This window comes from Falco cherrug, chromosome 5 (assembly GCF_023634085.1).
Source record: "Falco cherrug isolate bFalChe1 chromosome 5, bFalChe1.pri, whole genome shotgun sequence".
Lineage (NCBI taxonomy): Eukaryota > Metazoa > Chordata > Aves > Falconiformes > Falconidae > Falco > Falco cherrug.
In genome coordinates this window covers 51,344,143-51,371,864 of record NC_073701.1, presented here as the reverse complement: position 1 = coordinate 51,371,864, position 27,722 = coordinate 51,344,143, and the positions used below count along the sequence as shown (strand labels likewise).

General features: G+C 38.3%; 1 protein-coding gene across 2 annotated transcripts in view; it reads right to left on the bottom strand.

Annotated features, from left to right (window-relative positions):
* Window positions 1-512: 512 nt before the first annotated feature.
* The window catches only part of TMEM117 (transmembrane protein 117), a 234,591-nt gene continuing 207,381 nt past the window's right edge, over window positions 513-27,722 (bottom strand). For both annotated transcript variants that reach the window (XM_005444020.4, XM_055711850.1), the window contains exons 7-8: window positions 12,023-12,152; window positions 513-2,623 (exon numbers count right to left, since the gene is read on the bottom strand). In XM_005444020.4, coding sequence (XP_005444077.1) covers window positions 1,983-2,623; window positions 12,023-12,152 — 771 coding nt within the window. In that variant the 3' untranslated portion in view covers window positions 513-1,982. The remainder of the gene's footprint in view (window positions 2,624-12,022; window positions 12,153-27,722) is intronic.

Below are 27,722 nucleotides of genomic sequence, written 5' to 3'. Positions count from 1 at the left end.
GCCTATGTATTAGTGGATTTAACCACTCCTATGCACAAAGAGGAGAAATAACAGATTTTCACTACTTGGGTTTACAGTGTTCAAAACATACAGAGAAGCACATAACTGCAAAACTAACCAGCTATTTCTGTAACTATTTAGGAAATCATATGCTGTTTGAAAGTCAAACATCGATATAGTCACCTCTTATATAGTACAAGCAAGATCTCACAGTGTTTTACTGTTAGTAATTAATAGCTTGTCTTTGACTATATCTTAACTCAGTTAAATAAATTTATGAGCTGCAGTAGGCAAAAACTAATAGATTTATTTTTAGTCATAATTTTAATGGATAAAATTTAGTCTTATTATAAAGTGAACTTTCCCCTGATGAAATATTACATGTTACATAAGCAAAATATTTGATTTTGACATTATTGTGATACTGTCTGTCTTTTTCAGTGTCAGAAGTATTTATGATTTTAAACGGGACAATGCATGGGTAAAATATTTTCAAAAAACTGCAAAACTAATGGAATATGTTCCTGCCTTATAATAAACAATTGTTGAATGATGTTTATTAAAATTGGCTCTCAAGTGACAGCTAATAAAAGCATAGTTCTATTATGCATGCTAAATTCAGCATTCCCAAAACTTAAAAGCATATAGATCAAAACAACGGAGATAAAAAAGTCACCAAGACAAAATACAGCAACACCAGTAAATGACAGGGAAATAATTCAGACTTAAAAACGACTTATTATTTAGTAACTTGTAACAACAATTTATAGAACTAAATTAGAGGCGAATCAGAGTCTTTCTGATGTCTTAGATATACAATTTCTCTAGTGCATAAAGTTTGATCATACAGCAGAGGAATTCACATTACAAAGTCCCCTTCAAAAAAAGCAAAAAACCCAGTTTCTCTATGTTTCTGCTTCCAGGTTACACTTAATCATGGATAATGAAACAAGAAAAAAAAAAGTTTACAATAAAATATAGTTATTAACCTATTTTCATTGAAACCCCTAAACATTTCTTCAGTATTTGGAGAAGTTAGACTTGTCTATATGCAGTGTGTTTCTATGTGTTTCACATATTGTCAGACTACACCTGCACTGAACTGCACCAATACTGCATTTAATGAGCTTTGTGTCCTTTACTTTAACCACTCCATTGGCTCTTTGATGTTGCATAGGCTTGGTGTGATGATGGAAAGATTGCTTTGACCATGTATTTTCACCTCTGTTTCTAAAAGGTGAAGGGCAAAACTTTTAATCAAGGAGCAGTTTATTTTTAATTAGGAAAAATATAATTAGGTATTATCACCTAATTGCTATTACTGATGGAGAAAGTCATATTTTCACAAGTAGTGACCCGTGCTGTATTATCACTCTGCTGTTTACTGCATAATGAATCTGTATTTGTGTTTGGCAGCTAGCCAGCAAAAATTAAAAGGTAATCAACATGCTTCTTTGCAGCCCGGTCATCAAAGTCACTGGCTTCACAGATGAGTAAATAACAGTGTTGTGATCTCCTAACAGAAACCCTTCTTTAGGAATAACTATATTTATCTCCTCTGTCAAGACATCAAATGATACTTGAAATAACCATATACAAAAAGCTTTGCAAAATAGATTAGAAGAACTGTGCTATACATCTGGTGTTGAGTTAAAAAACTCTTTAATGTCTCAAGGCACCACCACGGTAGAATTTTATACCTGCAAGTAATCATCTAATACACTATTATACAGTTAAGGTAATGTATTAATAAATAGCTTGTGCAATTCTGGGAAGCAATCTATAAAGGAATGTTAGATATACAGTAGGCACGTACTATAATACAAATAAAAACCAAAATCCCTAGAAAAAGCATGCTGAGCACCTTTTGGTATAGGTTGAGTTTCTTATTCTAAACACTATGTAAATCTTAACTTACAAAAGGTAAAACTGAAATCTTATAGTATCTACTTATTTAAAGTGATTTTCCTGGGTATTTGCCTCTATGTCACAGGATTACTCTTAGGGACAGAGGACTCTGGTACTGGCTGTAAAGGGCTCTCTTGTTCATTCAGTTGTGCGTTCAAGTTTTCAGAAGTTAGGAGAGAAGAATTAAAAACTATTTCACTTAAGTCTGATTTTATGGATACGAGATGCGGTTCTTGAAAACTTAATGGTTCTTCTACTAATACCTGTGTATTTTCTCGTGTCATTCCTATATCTGACGGTGACTTTCGTTTCATTCTTGTGTATGATTTGTCTAAATTCTCCATGCCTTGGTCGGTTTTCTGAAATCGCCCAAAGAACCAGATGAAGAAACCAAACAAAGCAAAAGCCAGCAAACTTGGGATAAAAGCCAGGCATTTGACATCAAGGCTAGAGCCTGTGAATCTGCTGTGCAAGAACATGTCTCCTTCAGCATAGGTCCGGTTGGTCAATGGGTTAGTGTTATTGGATCTCCACTCCCAAGATAACTTAGTTCTATTAAGGTCTTTCAAGCTTTCGGAGTCCTTCACTGTGTAGATCTTCTGTCCAGGACCAATATATTGACCATATTCATGAGGTTTGTAAAATATTTGGTTCTTCCACATATTCAGATCCAAGATTAAAACAAGGAAGATAATTCCATAGTTAAACCATTTGCCTGTTTGGAAAAAGAAAGTTCTGTCATCTGATATATCCAATTTAGAAGCAGTACAAATGCAGTCATATAAAAGCCACCCAGAGGAAAAAAAAAACAAAACCATTTTTTTTAATTAATCTTTAAAGTAAACCTGTAATAAAATTTCCACCATAGTCAGATTTATGCTGAATATCCCCTAGCATTACACAATTAGGGCTGGGCACATAATAAAATAGTTTTGTAAGACAAGCATAGCAGTATATCAATTGAATGCACATTGCAGTTTTTAGGTGACCTGTTGATTAGACCGCTAGGTGATGTGGTATAGATCAATAAACCTAAAGAAGCATTAATTCCAGGGCTTAAAAAATATTCACATGGAAATTTTCCATGAAAAGACCATATTTGATAGAACTGTTATATATGCCAGGAATGACTGAAGTGACTGAGGTTTTTGGGGTTGGGTAATTATGTAAATTTAAAGAGTATATATGTATTGTTTGATATACCAACCATGGTACACAGACATATTCAGATGGGGGAAATTGGATAAACTGTGATCTAGAGATATCACACCCTCAAGAAATATTAAGCACTGATGATAGTTTTGGGAGGCTCTTCAGCTTAGCTTTTCTATAGTTTGTGTAGTAAGAAATTCCTCCAAGGAGTGACTCATAGTCTAACATTAAGCTCCTGCAACACTGGAGGTGCAAACCTTTCTCCTTTTATTATTTAAAATTGCTCTTTCACATGCTTCCTCCAGGAATCCAAAAGACGTTAAAGATAACTTTATGCAATTGCAAAGTTGGCCCTGCTTTGAGTAGGGTGTTGGAACAGATGAACTCCAGGTGTTCCTTCTAAACTAAATTATTCTATGAATACTCAAAACAAATTATACTATTCCCATAGTCAAAGCACCTCTTACATTCTAGCTGGACATATATTAAGATTTTACCTGTGCAGTAAAATGACTGGCACCACCCAAGAACACAGCAAATCTACACGTCTACATTATGTGAAAGGACATTCATGGAGGAACGTTCCTGATGGTGATGAATGATATTTGTCTATGCTGGATTCATATCTAAGTATGTTTCAAGTGAAAAAGAAAATGACCGTCATCAGAGTATCTATCAAATTATTTATGTTATTGGCTTGTAAAGAATAAATGGATTCCTTTTTCTGAAAGTCTGTGTGTTCAAATTGTACGACCAGAATGCTCCAGGAGGTTAAGGAGGGTAACTCCCTGCATTTCAGCAATTGTGTTTAATAGTCCTCTTCAATCTAGATTATACTTCGATTCAAAATGAGGAATGTTAATTCTCATGTGTTACTGTCACTATCCAGAAATCAAACTGCACTGAAAAGACCCTGTCATACCTGTTCACATAAAACCATATTCACTTAATAATGAATAACTCCTCTAAATGTTTTCTGAGTTTTCATCGATTTTATAATTGATTTGTTAAAGAAAATAATGATCTCAGAAGTTTACTTTTTTATTTTTATAATATTTAGGTTTCTTAAATCAACACCAAGATACTGAAAATAATGCTAAAATATGAAATAAAGTAACAAACAATACAATCTATCTTGATGCTGTTTCCTGCAGGTTTTTGCCCTGTATTACACGTGTTTCTCTCCATCAGAATAACCCTAGCTTCCCCATCACGTATGACCTTTCAACAGACAGAGACAGAATATATCTTGCACAGAGTGTGTTGATGGAGTGGCTGGGACACTCGTATTCACTGACCAATTGGCTGCTGTCAAACAGAATACAATGGTTGACTTCTCCCTGCTTTTTCCTCAGCTGGACACTAACTTAGGTGACTGTCCTTTACATAACCACCATTTCTTAGCACACAATGATAACGCCACTATTTTTCAGGTTCCCACCCTCTGAAAAATGTTTTTGAAACTGGCTGTACATTCAAAAGTTATTTGATGCTGAATGTTGGGCAAAGAGTGAGACTAAGCCACACAGAGAACTTGATCACATTGTTCTCATTTTCTTAGGAAAACAGGCTAAACACAAATTACAATGAAATAAATATTAGAGCTATTATCTGTTTATCTATGGCAGGTTTGAAAGAAAACATGATTTACTACATTCTAAACTTCTTTTCTCTGCTATGGTTGTTCACTTGTACACTTCTTGAAAAAATAATTTGTCATCAAATATTACTCTGTGTTTTATCCAGAAAGCAATTCCTTGCTGCATTGCCCCAAAGTTAACTCCTTATGCCATATTCTTTTCCCAGGAAAATGCATTAAAGTCCATTCAAAGAAAATTTCCACTTCTTTTTTTATTGGCTTAATCAAAACATTATCTGTGGTACTTTGTGTTTCTTCAGAGCCAGGACAGGTGACTTTCTAGAGAGATCTGTGAGACCTTAGGATGGTAGGAAGGGGAAAAACTCAGGTAGTACCAGTATTGCTCTTTCCCTTCAGCTAGACATCGCAAGAGTGAAGATGTGCTGGGAGAAAACAGGCAATCAAAACATCAAAATATGAAGCATAATGAAATGGGGACATTATTGAGATGGCCTTTATAAAGGCCAAAATACACTGTTAGTTTTCTTGATTGTAGATTTCAGGTATGACTGACAAAGGAAACTTGGACATTGCAATGCTGAGCTATGACCTGCCTCCTCTTTAGGCCTGATGGCACCCTGTGGATTCACAGCAATCACCTGTGTGACCACATTGTCCTGAATGTGACACATGCAGAGCAAGCCACCTAAGGAACAAGACTTGACATGGCTGCCTGCTGCTGGTGAAGAAGTTGTATGAGAAGCTAGCAGAAAACGCTGAAAATGCTGATTAGAGGTAGCCAGCTGCATGATCTCAGGCTTCATGCAGCATCTATCCCACACTGTGGTTTCATAATTGTGAATCTCTTCTAAGGTGGAAAGATGGATCTGTCTATGAAAGGCTCCACTCCTCTTATGTTAAGAATTTGAGTGCTCACCTGATCTAAGAGAGAGATGCATTTCAATTATTCCTGTTTAATAAAAAGCATGACCTTGAAACTCACTCACTCAGCTCCTAGGCAGAGTTAAGCAGGCAGGAGCACAGCCCGAGCTCCACTATTGGGATCGTTGGGTAAGTGTGGAGTAAAAAGAGCGCTCAGATGCAGGCACCCCAGTTAACTTAAATGAAGATCAACCTGTATGTTTAAGTGGCCCCTAGTTTTCTAAGAACTGTCTGTTCTATAGCGAATCTTCTCAAAACCCCTTAAATTTCAAATTTCTAGACAATTTTTCCATCCTCTGCATCACTGTCAGGCTCAATGAACTCTATGATTTTTCCTTTTCTTTTGAAAACTATTGTCACCAGAACCAAACACTGTATATGAGTAACAGTCTCAATATAACCAATTGTGAATACAATGACATCTCCCTACTCCTGCTCAGTATTCCCTCTAGCCAAGGGCTGCGTTAACCTCCTTAGACACAAAATGACTGGGAGTTAGTGCTGTCTTGGTTACTTACAGAAGGTATTTGCCTCTTTTTAGAATACAGTGTCCCCTGCTGTCTATCCCTCTTCCAAGACACGTACTTTGCTGCTGTACTAGCAGGTGTGATGGCCAAATAAATCCAGGTTACCAAGCAATCCTTCTAGATCAGTGATAAATACGTTGAAGCAGACTGAATCAAGAGGCCTGACAGTCTCCACCCACAAACATCTATTTGATGATCATTGCCTGTGACAAGTAATTTTTGAGACTTATACTGACAGACCTTTAATGCTGTACATGTGTATAATCTATGTATATGAAGTGATTGTCGACTGCAAATTAATTTTAGCATAATGCTTTTTATAGCAAACTTTAAGTCATGTATTAAAGCTTATACAGTAAATAAGCTTGGTAAACTAGAAGTCACTCCTGACCTCTCACCTTGCACATAAACAAGCTTAAGTTTATGGTTTTGCAATGGTTCAAAATAAATACATTATGAAGCCATAGATACTAATTTTATTTTAAAATTACATTTATAATTTCTTTTACAGTGCTGCAACTTTCATTCCGGATGAAAAGTGGTAAAGGAAAATGGAGCCGTAAACTATGAAGTCATTTAATTTGTCTCCTAACCAATTACTGTATGATCCGTACCACTATTGCTCTGGGGTTGGCTCTACCCCAGTGAGGTCTATGTGGCCAAGAACACTGGCATATATCTGGCACCATTTAGCCCTCTTAAAGCAGGTGGATTTTTCACAGACACAATTTGAAATGGAAGGATGTAGTAAGATCAGCTCTCAAGACTGGAAGGCTAATCAAGCATTTCAGCAAACTGCAAAGAATTACACCCAGACTCTTCAACAACGAAGTTACAATGAAGAAAATCAGGTGGCAAAATAGGCTGTGTCATTCAGCCATGCACTACCTAAAAAAAGACCTGGTTAGTAACTGGCTTTCACAGAGCTGATGTCCTTACATGCTACACTTGACTTTGAAGAGGCAGGAATCTCATCTGGTGTATTTGGAAATGTGGTGCAATATCGAAATTTGGTGCAACAAAGATCTGCAAAAAGGAAACCTGGAGGTATAAAGCTAGCCAAAAGCATGCACTGGGTGTCCTTACCGGGTTGTGATACGAAATGGGAAACCTTTTACTAGGCATTGTAGCCTACAACCACTATTAGGGGATGAAAACTTGATCCCTGTTTTCTGAGAAAGCATGGCTGTTGAGGAGGATTGTATCCTCATCATCAGGACACTCACCAGAAGGGAAACCTTAACCCTAGAACCATCTCCACTTATGGCGGTTTGGACCCGCACCATAGGACCATGTTCAGAGGAACATCAGCCTATACAGGACTCTGCTTATAAACATCCTCCCCTGCCTGCTGAAGCTGAACAAACATGCACTGCATGCAAATGCCAGGGGCCTTCTCATGGTAAAAGAGGTATAGATTTTTCTTTTTCCTTTTTCCAGAAAGGCACTTATTTTCACCAACTGATGTTTGGGCAGTGGTCATTTTTAAAGAGGCTGATGAGGTCTATGAGAGGTTCAGCAACCAGTCCACAATCCCACATGTAACTGATTTACTGGACAATTGAGGCAGATCCTGCAGGTCCAAATATACGAAACCAGTTGCTGATTCTGAAGCATCTTTATTTTTATATGTTCATTCTGTAACAGAACAGTCACGTCCTACAAAAGAAATCTCGTGTAGAAGCCATTCCTCAGCATTCCTCCTGAGGTCAAGAAGAAATGTGAAAATTCCACTTACAAAGGCTAGACTCAAGTGGCCTTATGGTGTGCAACCACAGCCAGAGGCTAGTGTAGGAAATGTTGATTTTAGATTCTTATCTCAATTGCAATTTCTGTCTTAAAACATTCAGACACCTCTGTAAAACATTCAGGTATCTTTGAAAGGTTCTTTATATCTTCTGTCATGTTAGTGTTATTAGTTAGATACATGTATACAGACTATTCACAGCTGAACTAAGCTGCAAATCCTCTGAGTTTTTTTCACATCTGTGTGCATGGACAGCTTTGTTTTTACCTCTAACCTTTCTATTTTTGCCCACGGGCTCCCTGAGGCTTCCCTGTGTAGGCAACGCTTGGCCTGAACACTTGTGGTTTAACTCCAAAACACAGCCATGCCAGATATTCGCCAGCCATGAGGGTGATGATTTCTCCTTTGGGTAGAAGGGGACTCTGGCTAGATCAGCACTCAGAAATGTGTTTATAAACAGCCAGAAAAATCTCCCATCTGTTTTTATACTCACACTTTAATATTTCCTATTTGAAACTTATCCGCATACTTGACAGCAGATGCTCTTGGATCTCCAGTGCTGCTATTAAAGGGTACCAGTCAGTCCCCTTAGTGTCTTTTAACAATGAAAGAATCTGAAGTAACAAAATTTACTTTTAAGTTTTACAAATTTTCCTGGGTATTATAGCAACTAAAAGAGACTATGTATTTTCATAAACAGTAGTCCAAGACGGAAAACACACATTTTGCAATGAACCATCTGCCAAGGGAAATCCAGATGTGTTAAGCAGATGCAGGAATTCAAGGGTTTTTTTGATGTTCATAGATAAAAGCAGCTATCAAAACAGGATAAAAACATTTAATACTAAGTAGATACTTGCTAGGAGTTCCTAGGTGCAACAAAATTCGAGCAAAACAAGGTACTCAGTTACCAGTAAAAATAAGGTATGCTTTTGATAGTAAATTTAAAATTACACTGAAGCATATTAGCTACAGGATGCAGATGTTAATTCAGCATTACTGCCAAGTTACGACATTCAGAAATCACAACTCAGGCCTAAGAAAGCATGTTAATAGTTTAAAGCAGTGAGATGAGTTAAAAATAATACCCTTAGTTACTGTTTTATTTATCTGGTTTTTTAGGCATTGAATTATTCAGAAGCAACATTTCAATTTTTTTCTCTGCAATCATAAGCTTTATTTTGTGAAAGCTGAAATTCTCCTGTCACTGAATTCAGGAGCTAAGCCTGTAAAAAAATAATTAAAAAAAAGCAACTGTCTTAAGACTTGTAATGAAATCAGGAGAGTTGGCAACACAGAGCATGTAACTGTGAAATGCTTCATCTGTACAGAACTTGCATGATGCCATTAAGCACACAGCAACAGAAAGGTGGTTTAAAGCCCTTCACTCTTCTTAATGCCCTTTTACTTAGAGCTGCTTCTTTGTTGGACCTTTGCTCATTGGAGAAACCTAGCATCAAATAGGGCTGCTCAGGGCAGTCCTAGAGCTGCTCTTATTTATATCAATCAACAGTGACCAAAATAGACTATAAAAGAACTTATGAAGAATAAAATTTGCCAGGAAAAAAGATAGCAAATGTTATTTCAGCCATTCTTTCTTTGTCCTTGCTATTTGGGAGAAAAGGATTTCTAGTTTCTACAAATCAGGGCACAGATTACAGATTTACAGCCTGACTTTATCCCTATAGTAAGTACTAAAATAAACGATATTGAGGCCTTGGTCTTCTTTTCCTGGTTTTTACTAAAAAGAAGTCCTGTGGTTAAATTTAACATTCTGGATCCCATGTATTAAACAGGGCTTAAATACAGCAGGTTCCTGCCATTATCAGTGTCCTACCCCCATGTCACCTGCTGCAGTTGCATTCATGTGCATCACTCTCTACCTTCATTTTAGACTGGATTGCATTCATCTTCTTATATATATTGAACCAGTTCTTTCTTTTATTAGCTCTTTGATTTGAGTAGAAAATTACAAGTAACTACACATCCACACAATAACTAGAGCTTGAAAATGATCCAAGATGATACCCTAACCTAAGACAAGAACTGATGCAAGAACAGATGGTTCAAGCAAAACTTACCCAAAGGGAGGTTCTTGTGCCATGTGTTATGGCTGTTTATTAGATCTCCTAAAAGGTGGGTGTAGCACCAAGATAAAACAGGCACTCAGTAGACAGAGTACGTGATGTGCAGTCAAATGGATTGATTTGTCTAGTGAATCTAATAATGGATCTTGTTAATGCTGAGCAGGGAAAAATATTCCTCAGCCCCTATCCATTAGCTCATCCTCATTAAAAGAATGCCTTCTTGCCAGAAAATCAGAAAGGCCTCCAGTCCTCTCTGCAGAAGACTTTACAATGGATAAATGTTGGCTTCTCTCTGCTGGTCTATTTTCAAACAGCAGCTCTGCTAGCGGTTGTATTTCTCATCCCTAATTTATGCTTTTTGCTGTTGCTTATTCTTTGCTTTTCCCTGATTATCACCAATATCCTTGTCTCTTCTACAATGCAAAACTGATCTTTGTGCTTCATCCCCTCTTCTGCCACCCATTTTCGGTCTACATTAATTATATCCTGAGTTTCTGTATCTGATATTGCCACTCACCCTACCATGCCTCAGTCACTGTGCTCCTCTGTGCACCCATTTTCACTACTTCTTATACAACTGAGTAACTGCATGGCATCTGGGAGCCTTGTGGGACTGAAACCCTTTGAATTCATGCTCTAATCTCGAGAAGTAGAAGAAACCCCCGTTTTCACTATCTCTGAATACCATGATTCAGATCAAATATTTGATGCTTAAACTGCTTTTTTTTCCCCTCTCCCTCTCCCTTTTTGCTCACTTGGAGAGAAAAAATGTGTTTATCATATACACACCCCCATTTCTTCTCACCCTACCTTCCAGTCACTGACCACGGGATCATTTACTTCATCCTGTTCCATAAATCACTAGTGGCTCAAATGGTCTAACTCAGATGTGCCCCAGCCCTTCTTTCTTCTTGGCCTTTGTCTTCTCTTTCAGGGTTCCAGCAAGGCACCTACATTCAGTCTTGAAAAGCTTTCTATGCCTCCATCTGTACTCCCTACTGGCTCATTTGCCTTCCCTCATTCAATAGCCAGCAGGTAATTTTTGCACTCGTTTTCTCTTTTCTGTTTTTTTAATCTGATCACTCAGATTTCTACTTTCTCTGCTGAAAATGCCTTTTCCTGAGACCTCATTCAGCCTATCTTGACTGAGTCCTGGGTTTGTCATTCTTTCCTCTTCACCTTTGCTTTTGCTGCCTGGTGACCTTGTGACTCACCCGCTAGCTCTTGGCCTTATCTTTATATCATCTCTGAATGCTCTTTTTGTCCCTGCTCTGCAGGAGTTTTATATGGCTGTGCCACTGGATGCTCTCATCTATCTTATTCCTGTATGTATCATGTGCTGTGATTGTTTATATTAGCAGTTAAAGAGCCCTGTCAATTCACACCTGCATTCTTCTGCTATCCATTATTACCAAATTCTTTCCAATGCAGAGAGAGTAGCTATGCTCCTTCTGCATAGCTTGAAGGTAAAACCAAAATATTTATCCCTATTTAACCTTCTCTTTTTCATTCCCTACTGTTATTAAAATACTGTCTCACAGTATGCAAGGATCAAGTACTTTTTATCTATATGTACCATTCATTTGAGTAACTGCAATTCTATTATATTTGAGGTTATTTAACTGTCTGCTTCTGGTTACATGACTGATGGAAGTATGGTTATGAGTGGCCTTTGCCAGATGAGAATGACCAAAGTTATGAAAAGAAATTAGCATAAATCATAGCAAAGGCATCTGAAAGCATAAGAGATTTTAAAATGAAATAAGCTTCTAATTCCCCTGGAGAGTAATTTTAGATAAAAGATCTCTGAAGCTACATTAGGTATTACTTAGTGTCACAAGAAGTTGCTGAAATCCATGAAAAACAGCAGGTCTCTCTGATTCGTAAGGTAAAGGTTCCTCATTTCCCTGAGCTACTTATATATAGATGATGTAGATATAGACAGATAAATGCATAGAAAAATAGTAATCTGGGACATACACACACATAAAGTATGTTGTTAAGAACATACATGAGCATACATTCATTACACAGAAGAAGATCACCGTGTGCCTGTGTCACAGTCTGTAAGATTACATACCTGTTATATGTATGTGATACTCCTCTTTGAAGATCTTTTGGAAATAAGGTACTTTGAACTGCATGTGTGCAGATGGCAAGCCTGGAAGATTCACTTCAACATCACCCATAAAATGTGGAAATTCCCAGTCCTGTGAAAAAAAGAAATGTAAGAGCCTAAATATAAACTTTCATTTTTACTTTTGCCCTTTAAAATTACTTCAATTAATAAAAGGGAAAGGTTCTATTTTTAAGCCTCTCATTATTAGATTTTCTTACTTTGGCTGAACCACTTGAAATAGAACACCTTGTTTATATTACATATTACAATATGATTTTTACTTCATCTCCATGTAATTATGTGTTTGAAAGCTCACTTCAGAATAACAATATTGAACCCACTGTACCACTGATAGTACAAAATAGTTAGTCTAAGCATAAGAATACCTGTATAGCAACCTTGCAGTACTAGTTACAAGTTTGGTTACTAATCTGACAGTTTATAGGTAAGAAATTGGTAAACCAGGCCTGACCCTTCCAAACATTTCATGTATCTGCATTCTACTTGTTCAGTCTATAGGGTGTTTTCTGTATTTGGCCTTAATACCTCTAAATAAAAACTCCCTGCAAGTGCAGGCAGGCCCTTCAGCAGAATCTGCCTGCATCAATCCAAGCACAGTTTTTTCCACTGCTATATATCAGCTGACAAGGTAATGCTGGAAATGTGGAAGCTCTTACCTATAATTATGCAGATATATAACTATTTGGCAGCATATGGCAACCCAGCTGAGGAGGAGCTGCATTTAAAGGAATTTTTCACTTGGTTATCTGCACCCACCATCAGTCACTTGAAGATGGGTATAATAGCATGGCTCATTACAGCCAGAACTGAAAGTCTAGCGATAGTGCTAGAATCAGTATGAGTAAGTTACTCTGTGTGCTGCAGACTGTTGGTGATCTGCTGTTAAAAACATACTGGCCCTGTCCCCATGTGTATCCCTGGCTTTGTATCCCATAAATTAGTGCAACAAGCATCTGAATTACTAAAGGTAAGATAAAAGAATCTGGAATGTGGGCAGCTCTGTGAGTGACTTGTGCTTCCTTCACATGAAAACCATTCCAGTGCAGACCTACCTAGGAGAACCAATTCCTTTCTTTCTTTCTTTCTTCACCCCGCCCACCCCCCCCCCCCCCCCCCACCCCCCCCCCCCCCCACCCCCAAGTTTTGTAAGGCTGGAAAGTTTCCTACCAGGGTAATGAAAAAAATAATTCAAAACCAAGAATCATCTCTGAAAGATAAATCACCATATATAACTTAACTTCCAAGAGCTGCTAAGTGCTCCAACGTTTTCTGCAGTGGAAGGGAAATGGAGGTTTTATCAGCAGGGAATAGCATGGCCCAAAAACTAACAGCAGCTGATTTGTACTAACTCTTTGTGATACTGAGTTAAATGGATTAACAGGAGTATAAGCAAGAAGAAAACCTGACCCTCTGTACCTGGTTTTCAATGTTCATAGTGATACAGAAAGTGCCAATTTACAGATGCAGAAGGTAAGAGAAATAAGGATGCTTTCCTTTTGCCTTATTACTAATGCAATACATGCACTCCTTGGTCACAAGGTATGGTAATAACTGCCCTGCTGCACAATCCCTTACACTGCATCTGCAAACATCCCCTTGCAGGTGGTAGACATTCAAAAAGTGCCCAAAGATAAAAATTTTATGGGTGTATGCTCTTAGTTCACAGTATCTAATATAGATCTCTGGACTGGTGTCTCATGTTAAGTCATACATACTCTCAGCCAGGAATAAATAGGAATAAATACATTACATATTCCTGAACATAAACGAATGGAGAGCTGTGGGCTGCATTAGAAATAAGTAAATATGGGACTATAAATCTGGCCTGCTGCTCTTGCCTTGCCGCAATGTTCCTACTGTGCCTTTTGCCGATTTACAGATAAAATTCCACGGGGGAGGGGCGGAAATCATACAGAATTTTGTATTGGACTGTGTCTTTGCATCTGAGTTTTATTAAAAAGTTCAGCATTTTTTCTGATCTGTATAAATATTACCTGATAATGAGTAACTAGAATGTCAGCTCTGTCAGTTGTGCAGTTTCCCCTTATTTGTCTCAGCAAACAACTACTGACACTGGAACATATTTCATAAAACAAAGGCAAAAGAGAGATGTCCAACCCCAACAGTGTACTGTTCACGTTATAATAGACTGGTAAGTGGACAGCCCATTAGAAAAATACATATTTGACACTTCTAACTATGGCTACCTTTCACACGTACATTATTCCACATTTTCTACATATATACCTCATATTGTATGAAGCATGCCTGAATTGTATGATGACCGCTCTTACCCTCTAGCCCCATAATATCACATTGCCATTGCTAGAGAGATGGGCACAGGCTGGCACTGTAGACCTCATAGCTATCAACAACTCACCAGCGCTCAGCTAAAGAAATGCAGATCCGGGGCTGGACAAAACTGCTTTTAGGGGTAACTAGGAGAACAAAGAAGTATTGAACACATGTGAAAGGTGCTGTGTATAGTAAACCTGGGTGTAAAGTACAGCTTCAGATCAGTGAAGAAACAGCAAGGTCTAAAAGTGTGTTAGCAAACATAAAAATGCCCCCAAGTAAATCCTAGAGTGGGGAAAAAGAAACCATCACAATGAACATCATATACTTCCCAGTAAATGATTCCAGATGCCAATGACACATCGTAAGCCACCCCACCCCACCCCCACCCCCCGCCCCACACTGAAACTGCCCATTTCAGGACCCAAATGAGCAGGGGGAGGGTGGATGAAACACCAGCAGAAGTGGTAGAAACTGACAAGTGTGTGTATAACAATTTTGACATTACTTGTGTTACTGCAACTTTTTTCCACACAGAAGTATTATTTTCTGTAATAATTAGATCCCAACTAATAATGATTCTTGGATTATAATGTTAAAATTTAAATGATGCTAATAATAAATTGTTGACTTTATAAGGTGTTTCTTCTTCACCCATAAATAACATTTCGAATATAACACCTTTATCACTATGATTATAAAATCTGTTATTTAAGAACAGTCCCACTGGAAAAACAGAAATAAAAAATAAAAACAACAAAAAAATTAAAACAAACCACAAAAAATGTATTTGAAAGCAACATTAAAAAAAAGAAACTAAAATAATGAGTTAAACCTACTGACTTCCATGAAAGTCACTACAGCCACAGCACTTAGGAAAACGAAGCTTCAGCTTAGGTGATTAAATAGCCTTCAGGGCTTCATTTGGCTCACAGCTTTGGTAAGTGTGAGCATTTACTGTCCGTGTAGTGATATTATCACACGTGAACACATAGCTGTAGTATTATTATTGTGCAGGAGAAGAGCAGATGACTATTAACTTTCCAGGCTAATGCAAATATCAGATTGTCAAATCCAAATCCAATAAAGTAGCCATTTTTCTACCTAGGTTCTGAGAAAGTGTTGTCCAAAATCTTTTGATTATGTTGTAATTTTTTTCCTTACTGACTAACAAAAGACAACTTAATCTCAGCAATATCCAGAAAGCCCTTTTTCCAAGAATTTCAGGGTGCCTAGTAGGAATAATAGGTACACTAATAGTGCAAATGTACAAGCCCCAATAATCTAACTACTTCCTTCTTTGGAACACAGCTCGTGTCTGCATCATGCTTTCATACATGCTATTTTCTCTCCATAGTCTCTATTAGTCTGTGCTACCAGTTTGTGCTCATCTCTAGGACATGAGTGACATATGCTATGTTCTTTAAGTTCTCAGCTCATAATTATGCAAAGTTCACTTGATTAGCTTTAGTTCTTACTGCTGAGGTGCCTGTACTCTGCCATATCTGGGATATCATTAAGAACTGGGTCCAAAATACCATATTTAGAAAGTATCTCTACTGGTAGAGTTTGAAAAATAAAGCCATGCAACCATACTGTTAGCTCATATTTATATCCCTCATACTGCATGAACAAATTGTTTCTTCTTTAAATCTGTCAGTATAAAATTTCTAATATTCATCTACTTCAGTGATTTCCAGCCTGGGGGGGGGTCTGCAGCATACTTCTATGCAGTTTATGAAGAAGAAACCAACCAACAACTAACAGGCTTAAATCAGCTGCACAGAGGTCTCTAACCTCACCGGCAGGTTTTGTGGGATGTGCAAATCCAATTAGGTTATTGCCCCATTTCACTCTAGTCATGAGGAAAGGGCAGCCAGAGGGTGAGCGTAAGATCGCTGAGGGGTTCATCCTAGTGTTGCAACAGGCAGAGGGAGAACCTCTGGTTTCCATCAGCTACCTCACTAAACCCGGAAGCACAGACAAAACCAGATGCTGCAAAAGAGAAGATCGTGGTATTTTGATTTTCTTCCCTTTGCTTCTAGTTCCCCATGCCAAACAAATGTGCACACTCTCTGCTGCAATGCCAGGTATTAGTTCAAGACCCTACAGTGGCACTTGTAGTACTGATTTGGTATCTCTTTAAGTAAAGATATTTTTAGTAATGGTAACCAAGCATTAAAGTTACACTTTCTGATACAATCTGGCCCTTCTTTGCCATCATCTGAGGAAAAGAGAAGGCGCTGCCTAAGGAAGCCCTGTCCTGACCTCGAGCCAGGACACAGCTCCCTGGGGCTCCCGGCGAGGCAGCCCAGGGGCACGCTGGCAGCACCCAGCACCCTGGCTGGCTGCAGATTGCTCCTTGCTGCTTGGTGTTTTTTGTTGCAGGCTCCAGGTTGTGTCTCCCAACTCCAGAGGACCAGGACCGGGTGCTGGCAGGATTCAGCAAGGATCATAAGCTGTCTGAGAGGGCAATGCTAGCCCTCAGCAGACCACATCCCACGCTTCATGCACACATGACTCGACACCCCTCAGCCACCAGCCCCTTTCCACCCAGGGAAAATTGCCAAAGAGAAAGTGGGACTAGAATTAAAACCCAGTAATGATTAATAGTAAACAAATGTGCCATGTTTTCAACTCTCCTCCTGTCTAAATGTAGCTCATCGGGTGTTTGGTACACAGTAAATATGAAATAACACTAAAAATAATATAAACAGTGTTCGGATATAATCATGGAAGACGACAAATGCACACTGAATATTTCTGCTTTAAGTAGTGATGATATATGCTATATTTAATGCTAGGCACACATTTGTACTTTAAACTCCTGAGTATAATAAATAAACAAAAATAGAGGGAAGGAACTGAGAAAACACACATATGAATGTGTATATGCGTTCCAGAAAATGCCTATAACAATTTTTAATTTATTAAAAACCTTTTAACTTATGAGGTAGACTACTGTGTGTTTTCAGGTATCTTTGCATCTCTTGGGTAGCTTTGTTTCAACTCTCAGAACATGGCAGACAGGTAGACAGCTAGAGGAAATTTAATGAGGGGCAATGGCTGTATATTTTTGCAAGTGTTTGAAGTAAGAAATGAACAACTGGAATTCAGAAACAAAGACCGCACTCCTCTGTGGTTATCTCTAACTTCATTGCCGTGCTGCAACTTGCAGTGATCTCTGCAGCTGAGATCTCTGCAGCTGTGAGCTGTTAAAATACAAACATCATTTTAATATTTCATTCCAACATACATAAGAAGGGAAATCAGCAGCCATGACTAGAACTCACTTCCATGCCTGTGAGATCAAATCTACCACTCAGTTTCTGCCTTTCTGTTCTTTGCCAATACCTTATTTAAATAGGAAGAAAGTTTGATAGACATTGTGGTTTCTAGGTCTCACTAAACAAAAAAAGTACACATCTACTCAACGTTATCACCTGTACACTTACTTGTATGGCTTCAGTGGGGTTACTTTTATCCCACACCCAAAGTTGACACATTATTCTTCAAAAGACCTCCTGCTTCATGTTGGCACTATCAGTGCTAATCTATTCATAGTTTTCAAGTCCGGAAAGTTTTATTCGATCTGCTCATCTGTTTTGGCTTCACCTGCTTGGATTGTTATTTGCCATAACAATCACAAAATCCCGTCAGGAGCTGTGGCACAAAGTCACAGACACAGCTACACCTTTTGTCTCAGTCTTGATTTAAAAAAATTCAAAATACGGAAAATCCACTGTAACAGTAGAGTAACTGCTTCTGTTGAGCTCCAAGCTGCTGAGACAGAAGACTGAAGACAGCTTCCAGGACCGGATACAGGTATAGAAAGGCTTTCCTTGCACTATACGACAATGTATGGCATGGACATATCCACAACCTTGCTGTCATTCTCCATCATCTTTGTGCTCTTTTCCTCCTCAGCTTTTGCTTAGCTTCGTCAAGCTCCAGGCCTTTCTCTAGAACCACCACTGCAACTCTTGATCGTTTTCTCCCTTATTTGAGACAATGATAAGAAGACAGCAATAACTCCCTCCTTGAGGGTTAAAGCAGCGATATGGCCTCTTTTTATGTGTGTGCTTGGCCTCGAACGACCCCTTCCATTAAAAAATCATTACAGAATCCTTTAGTCTATTATCTATTTCTGCTTATTTAAAGACAACAATTCCCAGGCCACACAGGTCCCAAATAAGCCCTGGGACTCTGCACTTTGAATTTACACATTAATGCATTTTAAGCGTAGACAAAACTGTGTTATGCACATGTCCTCAAAACAGTGACCTTTGTTACGGAAATGTCGGAATTGGTAGTTATCTTTTCCACAGCAAGCTCAACATAATCTCAAAATTTCAGACTACCTGAAATAAGAAATGCTTAATTATATAAAAAATAAATAAATCAATCAATAAATAATTTCACTGAAAGACCCGTATCCATGCCTATACTCACTGACAGATGCCTGGTTTGTGATAGATGGTACTCCCACGCTCTCCCCTGTGACTCTAGCTTGGGTATCATCTTCTATTCACTCCTCACAACCTGGTAGTGCCTTGATACTGCAGATCTGTTCTGCATAACATACCACGGATATGATAATTCCTATCAAACCCCACAGCTAAAATTTTTATTGAGGCTCTCATCATCTGCTGTTCAGTTACACTGTCATCTTACCTTTCCCTCTGGCCTTCACAAGTGCAGTTATTCTCCACCGATATGAACACTGCTGCAAAGACCATTCTCCCAGTCTGTTTCTTTGACCACGTCATCTTTGATCAAATAAAATATAGGCCACTTCCTTTCATATTCAGATCCCTTCAGATCTTTCACTACCCTATAGACAGACTGTCTATATGATGGCTGCTTCTTCGATCAGTCTGTAATTCAGGCTATGAATCTTTTCTGTATTTAAATAAACTTTCCCCTGCGCCATTCCCTATCAGCTGCAGAGCCTTCTACTCTCTTATTCTCCTTTATAATTCTTCTTTGCTATGAGAAAACATGAGGATGTCATGCATTAGTCATCCTGGATTACCTGTCATCTTGACCGATGAAGTCACTATTGCTTATAGCCACCTGTCTAACCAGTCATAACTCTTGGCTTTTCTTTAGTAATGGAATGCTCTAGGACTGGAATTGTATTTTGGCTGTCTTTGAGCATCATCTAGCACAATACTGCCCCAGTTCTCAGTGATCATTGCTAGTTTCTTGATAGGACAAATATTGCTAGTAGTGTGAAGAATTAAAGGCTATCAATTCTTTCTGTTACAATAGGAACAAATTGTGTTTCAAAACAAGCCAGTGTACAAGGAAGGATGGACACTAAAAGGTCTCACATCTTGGGATGTGTAGTGCCCAGGAAGAATGGTAATCACCATTTCTCACTAAGGGAAGGGACTGTTCTTTCTTGCAGCTACCACTTAAATGTTAACTACTCACAAGAGTCAAAGAAGAGCAAGGTGAAACAACTTTATCTATGCCAGAAGTGCAGCAGGCATCACTAAGTGCAGCCTCTGTGCACACCCAGGATGTCCTACCAGCAAGTCCACCAGTTTTTCCATCATGCACATGTGAGGTCTTGCATATCTCAGTGTTACTGTGAGGTTTCTCTTCTTTGTAATTCACTCTCACCTGTTGATTAGCTATTCATGACTGCTGAAAAAGCTGATTAAAAAAAGCTGCTCAAAAGTAAATGTTCTTCTATTTTGTCTCTGAGTTTCTCAATTTTTTTTAAGCTTTTACTCTTGCTTTGCTGTTTCAAACATGCCTGATCTTGGTTGAGCTAAATAGCTATCAGGTAATTCATCTAGATGAGAAATGTCAGTGTGAGCTTTCCCAGTTAATTCTTGAGTCTGATAAACACCTAAATATAGTGGTAAATGTTATAATACTGTGCACCTGTCGGAGACAAAGAAATCAGCAACTGTGTCTTGTTCCCTACGTGAAACTTCCCTAAACCACCAGCAAGTCAGTCATAATGGTTTTTCTAACTACCTCAGCAACACACTTTATGAAAGCCATTTCTGTAGTGAATAGGAGAAATGAACATTCACTAATAATATGCAATACCTATATTTACAGATTTGCTGAGGCTACAGCTTGCTGTCAAGGGAAATCACTTATGACAGAGCAGTCAATCTTTCTGGTACCCTGAAAGACCAAATATCTGACTATGATGTGGAGATTAAAAATAAATTTTAAATAAATTGCTATGTAATCATCTTCAACAATATGAGTACATATGCACTAATACACATACCATTGCATTATGGAAAATATACCCACATTGCAGCTGAACAGTAATTCTGGAGCATTTCAGGATTTGTAAAGACTACTAACGCCATTTGTACCTATGTGAGAACAGTAAGCCCTACTTTTTTTAGTACCTCAGAGTACCAAAATTATATTCATAAAGTTCTGAAGTCATTTTGCATTAAGGCAACTGTCTGCAGCTAATTTCAGCTGCATTAAAAAGTATATTGTCCCTTTCTCTTTCCAAATACACACATATATGAATTTTCTTGTTGCCTGATAGTCAAATCTTAACAGTGTTTTTTAGTGTTGCCTGAGAAGATATATTCGCAGTAAAATACCTGAGCAGATATTTTCCTCTCTATGAGCTTTGCAACATAATAAACATGGTGTTAGAGAAATGATGAATATCTGGAGCAAAGGGATTACTGTATGTTGCTCACTGTAGGTGAAAAGTAATTCAGTTGCCTCGACGTTAGAAGTGGATGGCTGAGGAACCATTCTGCTCTGGACGAGATTCCTTCAGAACACATGTGCTCTGAAGAGCCTTACCATCACTTGTTCTGAGAAAATTTGAGTCTTGTTACAGACAAAACTATAAACTTGCCCTTTGGTATTAAGCATGAGCTGAAGAGGCAGGTTTGGACCAATGGTCTCAGTTTGAAACTTTCATCCAACTTGTTTTGATTTAGCTGTAACTGTAAGTTACACACGTGCTTGCACAGGGTTCAACCTGCTGTGATTAAGGTAGTGGAACAGTAATATTAGTTTTCTATTGAAGAAACAACCAGGATTATATGATGCATTTGACTAATACTAAGAAAATTAATAGAGCTTAAGAAGATGACAGAAAGTAAAAACACTGGATGCATATGGAATGCAGGGAGAAATATGCCTCATAAATTTAAACATGGAGTCTGCAAACAAGTCAGTGCAAATTCCCTTTCCTTTAAAAAAATCAGCAATAACTCTTTTCCAAAATTATTTTCCTCCTCCTAACTTGTGCTAATTAATACCCCAGTTTTAATATATAAGGAAAGAATAAGGAAATTGTGTGCCAGTTTTGAAAGAAGGAAGGCTGACTTCACAAAGTGTGGCTATCTGCACTTAAGTTTTTGTTCCAGGGACAACAGTAGTATGAAATATATTTAGTCTTCCCAGCTCCCTCTCTTGTTTTTAAGTTGAAGTTAAAATAATATTTTGTGTCTTGAGTTTTAGCCTGCTAATAGGATTAGCAGCGGCAGCATACTGCACTTGCGAAGGAGTTGCATTTGTTTCCTGAGGGCAACGTATCCCTTTCCTGAACCCCTCCTCCACACTCCTCCTCTACCCCCAGTTTTATCCTCCAAAGCTGTGGTGTGGCCATTAGGCACATCTGTTTCAGAAGTAACAGCGGGTTTCTTGATATCTGTTGGGGTGGCAGTAGGAAACGCATACATTATTTTGCATAGCCATTATGTAAACACGTCTGGGTAGCAAAAGAGAGTATAAGGAAAGATGTAAAGCTTAGGAGGTGTGCATGTAAAAATGAAATGGGCTTCACTTGCATATCAGTATCTCTGGAATGTGTTTTCAAACTGTCATCAACAATCTAGCCTACAAGTGAGAATGGAGATGGACGTTGATTTTGTCCATTCTTATTTGCATTATATGTGCTGCCAAATGAGCCTCTTACATTTATTGTGTGGATTAGATTGCCATTTGCTGGGATGGGAACTAGCATACAGCTTGTAGCTACCTCCATTTAGGGGTCCTGAGCTTCAAGCTGAATCGCAGTTGGGGTGTTTCAGCTGAGTCCCACCCACTCCAGATTCCTGATGAGCCACTCAGCTTGTCGGTACACTCTACAGTGCAGAGGTCCTTTCTCACACTGAAGCTCTTCAGAATACGTAAGCCCTAACCAGCAACAATGGCTGGTCTAATGACCTCTGAATACCTTTTCTGTGTTTGTCATGATCTACCTACTTTTTTCCGTGAATCATAATAATTTTAATAATCACATGAGACAGTTTCTTTTGACTCCCTCACCGGGTCAGGAAGCTAAACAGCAGAACACTCCCTGAGCTGCTCTGATGAGGTGCATCCTCATCAAATTGCAGCACCTCCCTTCACCTGAAATTAAAATTCAGTACAAACCATTAGCTATTTCAACAGAATTTGAATGGAATGGCCCACACTTCTGTTAGAAATGAACTGGAAAATTCCTGGAAAACACAGGTCCATGCAAACAGAAAGAAAGAGCCTTCTTAAATGTGCTGGTGTGAAATACAGACTCAGTCCAGTGCATGAGATGCAGAATACCAAATTCAGGAACAAGGCACTCAGGAAAATGTGTTTGACCACAGGACTAAAACTGCCTGCTCAGAGTCCTCGGCAGCTTGCGGTGCCAAGAGGGTTTTCTGCTTTACAGTGTCCCCTCAGAGACTGAGATGCCGAACAGCACTGGATCTTCACCAACCATCTAGACAAGGGAAAAGGGATATGAACACAAAGGTGCTCCCCCCCTGCCCCCAGTTTAATGCAAGAGACTGCGAAAGACAAAATGAGAGGTTCTCACACCAGTAGTGGTCCCATCTCATATGATTTTGGGTAAGTACAGAACTCAGCACTAGATCAAGACCTCAAAGTGATGTGCAGTGTGTTTTCATAAGTGTATTAAATACAAACTGTATTATTTTATTATATTAAATAATATAATATTTAATTTCCCAGTTTCTAAAAGAAGACATTCTTTAAATACCAAACAACTTACTGAATCAGACACCAAACATATTCATCTTCATTAACACAGAAAAACAAAATTATAAGAAAGTCCAGTTGCTAAGAAACACTGTAAATCTTTGCCAAAAGATACCTTTATTTCATTGTATTGTACATCATTTGACTAAAGGGACTTTGAGAAAAATAAGAAAACAATAATCTCCCTATGTAAGTACGGGTCTACTACTTTTATTATTTTCAGTAATAATAAAAGGCTACATAAAACTAGTGGTCTGCTTGGATTATTATACTTTATCTTCCATATAGACCACAGCATTACATTAGTGATTCACTGCAATTCAGTGACATGAAATATCCACTTATTACAGGGACTGTATGTCACTTAATAGTTGCAGAAATTATTTACTTAAGCTCTCCCCTTCCCATCTGCCCTCCCCTCTCCAAAAATCCATTCATTTTCTTATCCCTTGGGGAAATGCTGGCAGTACTTTCTGTATGTTATGCACACATAAATTACATGCCTTAAAGAATGAACAAAATCATAAACCCAAAAATATAGCTTCCAATGTGAATAAAAATTAGGGAAGATAACTCTTCTCTACAGCCTCCTCTCTGACCCCAATGCAAAAGCTCACTTCCTGAGTGTGAGAGGAAAAATGCAATTTCAGCTTTTTATACCAGAGCAATATATCTGCCTTTGCCAAGCGCATGCAGAAAACATGAACTTCATCCTAAAAGGCTTTCACTGCTTAGAAACCTCCTGGGAGAACTTGTCAAAAACACAGTGAACCAAGTTCTAATTGCACAAACTCACCCTGGTCTTGACAAACACAACAGTTTGGTTTGAGTTTCAAAACTGTTCCCATCAAAATCTTTGGGAGCAGAGAAGAGGTTGTTAAGGTGTCTTTTTGAATCCTAAAGATAAAATCACAGGCTGGTGGTGCAATGAATTAAAGTGTTCTCCTATTGAGATTTGAATCTAAACATAGCAACTATGCTGATCACAAGGAAAGGCTGAATTACAATTTTTTAAAAATGACAGATGAGACAGGGTGGACAACCTCAAAAGGTCTGGAAATTCAGTGTAGATAAGAAACCATATATATAGAATTTGGCAGAAGCTTATCCAAACTAACAGGCCCTTCTGAAAGATGCCCTCCTGCAACCCTTCTATTCAATCTTTACTTTTGATCCACAAGAAATTCCTTTCCCCCCTCACTGTCAATACTACTTTTGGAAGACAGCTTGCTAATTACCTTCCACAGAGAATTTTCTTTCGGGTCAACAGTAAGCATGCCACACACCCCACTTTTTGGAAGGAAAAATGGTCTCTACCACTACCTGCTGTTTCAGAAATTTGGCTCTCTTTCACCCCACATAACCTTACATCTCCGCAACCTTTTCCACTAAGAATAGAAACATAGAATCATAAAATCACCTAGTTTGGAAAAGATCTCTGAGATCATCAAGTCCAACCATTCATCACCTTTGGCTTAGTAAAGTGGAAACAGCAAAATAAAAATCAATGGCATTCAGAAAGGCAGATTCCAGTGCACACAGAGATGTGACTACAGATCCCTGGGAATGCTGGTCTAAAGCACAAGGGTAGCAAAGAGTGACATTTCCTTAGAGAAAAAATAGTAATGGCAGAAATTCAAATAATACTGTGGGTGGAGGTAAGGTAGCATATATAGCTAGAGGATGGATTTGACTATGCCCTGAGCACACCCCGTACCTAAAATTCAAGACAGTTTAAAAGCACTAGGTCAGGTTGTTAAGGACAGGTAAAAAGCACAGTATGATCTGGTACTTTCAAAGTCAGGAAAGACAAGGTCATAGTCAGATGCAATTAACAAAGGCATCAAGATAACAAGAAACTGTCCTATAAGTATTTTAATAGAAGAAGAAAATCAACAAAAGTGTTGGTCTATTACTCAGTGATACTGGGCTTCACTTAAGGATGTCACCTGGAAAGGTGAAATTTGGAATGCTTTTTTTTGCGTCATCATTTCATTAAACTTCAAGTAGCTTCCACAATTAATGCTAGCAATAGATGGTAGAGTCATCAATCTCTAATCAGGAAATAAAAGGATTAGAGATTACCTTGCTAAATCAGACAGTTTTAGTTTGGTTTGGCTTTCCCTGAAGAGCTGCTGGATGGACTGTTGGCATTTATCTTGGAGGTCCCCTGGTATGCAGTGAGTTACCAGAAGACTGTAAAATGGAAAACAATAAAAAGGAAGAGCCACAGACCTATAAAACCAAAAGCTTAGCTTCAATTCCCATAACTGTAACAGAATAAATAATCAAACTACTTGTAAATATCTAGAAAAAAACCAAGAAGATGAGTAACAGACAGCACGGATTTGTCAGGAAGGAGTCCCATCAAACCAATAGTACATACATGCTTTTCCCCTTACTGTATTTTCTTCCGTAATTTTGTCCTTAATATCTACAAGTGGTAGACTTAATTCAGTAGTTTGTATTTTTATCTTTAAGAACTTTCCCGACAAAAGTTTTGGGAAATGACATGTTGCCTGCTCTCAGAGATGCTGTTATGAGGACAGTAAGCAGATGCAGTATGCTGCCTGTAAATAAATGCATGGCTTCCAAACTTCCAAGTATGACTCCAAAACTTTTAATTACTGGCATCAATGAATCAAAGGAGCTACATTGCAGCAGCTGAGTGATTACTTTCTCAGTGTGATTAATAGACCAGGTGTGGTTTCAAAGCAAGGTTCTGCATGTGTATATTCATGTAGAGGAGAGGTAGATAAGTGTGTTTTGGGGGGAGTTCCAGTTTTAACTAGTCAAAGCCGTATAATGCAGGCAGTTACTGAAACTTTCTGTGCAGGAAAATATAGATTTCAAGCATTATTTTCAATTGTTTAAAGAAATGCTAAATCAATTTTCTCATCAGAGGAGCTGTTTTAGAGCAATTCACCAAGTCAAGATAATGAATGAGCTGTTCTTTCACAGCATTCCTCAAGGAGGAATTATCCCAAATGATATGGTTACTTAATACGAACATTTATAAAGGGACAGTCATTATGCGAATTATGTATTTTACATAATTTATTTCAACTTCCAGTTTATAGCAGCACTTTTATCTTTTTTCATTCAGTGATAAAAAAGGCATCAATTATAATTCTCCTAGTATGTCTACAGAACAAATGTCTGCTAGTGAAGTTGCTGTGCTCATTCAAACATATAATTATACATTGGAGGGTCCTGGGCAATCTACATATCCCAAAATAATGAATAGATAAAAACTGCACAGATAAATATATGCAGTTTAGGTATATGAGAAATGCACTACAAAATATATTTAGGGTGCATGCGGGTCTATAGCGGTGCTGACTACCATGTGATGATAATTGGCCGGGCACCTCTGTTAAATATGTAAAACCACTCAGAGCCCAGAGAGCAATATGCTTGCTGTCATGTTCTTAAAAGAAAACAGAGACTGCTGCTTTCATGTCTTCTCAGACTCAGTACATTTTCACTGAGGCTTATCCAGTTTGCATGTACAAAGCATGGCTACAAAGCATGCAGTATGAAAGAAATATGAGCAAATCAGATTATAACAAGTATTACTGCAATTTCAAAGAATCTATAATCAGAGGTGGAGAGGTATAATGCAGGAAAGCAATTTAGAACCACACCACAGGTTATTATTGCAGCAATGTACTGTTTAGGAATTAAAGACTACTGGGCTATTGGTCTGCATCAGCATGCCTGACAGCAGAGGTTGACCAAATGTTCTGGTCTGGCCCGAAAGCAATTTCACTGGCTCCTGCAAGCAAAAATTCAAGAGCTGAGTTATTAATAAAATAACACTTGTTAATGTACTTTGGTGAAGACCCTGCTAGACCTTGCAGATGCTGAAAGTATCTGAAAGCTCCATCTCACAGTCTTTCCGTTGCAAATCACAGATATGCACAGAACACCAACTCCCCTGCTATGGGCTACAGAAAGCACTGACCAGAACAGATTTTTTTTAAATTACTCAGTAAAAAATTACGGCTCAGGTGAGAGTTGTGGAAGATCAGAAGCTCCCACAGTAACACAGCACAGGGGATCCATGATGCTTGAGGACAGCTCATCGTAACATTTCCCTTTCTTGTAATCTTGATCAATATAAAGGTTGATCAAAGTATCAACTACTCCTTAAAAATTACTTGGAATGACCAAACCTTTCATAAGAAATGCAAAATAAAAAGTTCATTAGAAAGGTAGGAATGAACTGCTCCTTCCTAAAATGTTCATGAGTTTTCCCCCCGCTCATTTTATCTGCATTTCCCAACTTCTTCTCTGAGTTCTCCTGCAGTCAGCTGGCAAACTTTTTGCTTTAAATGCTGAGTCAAAATAA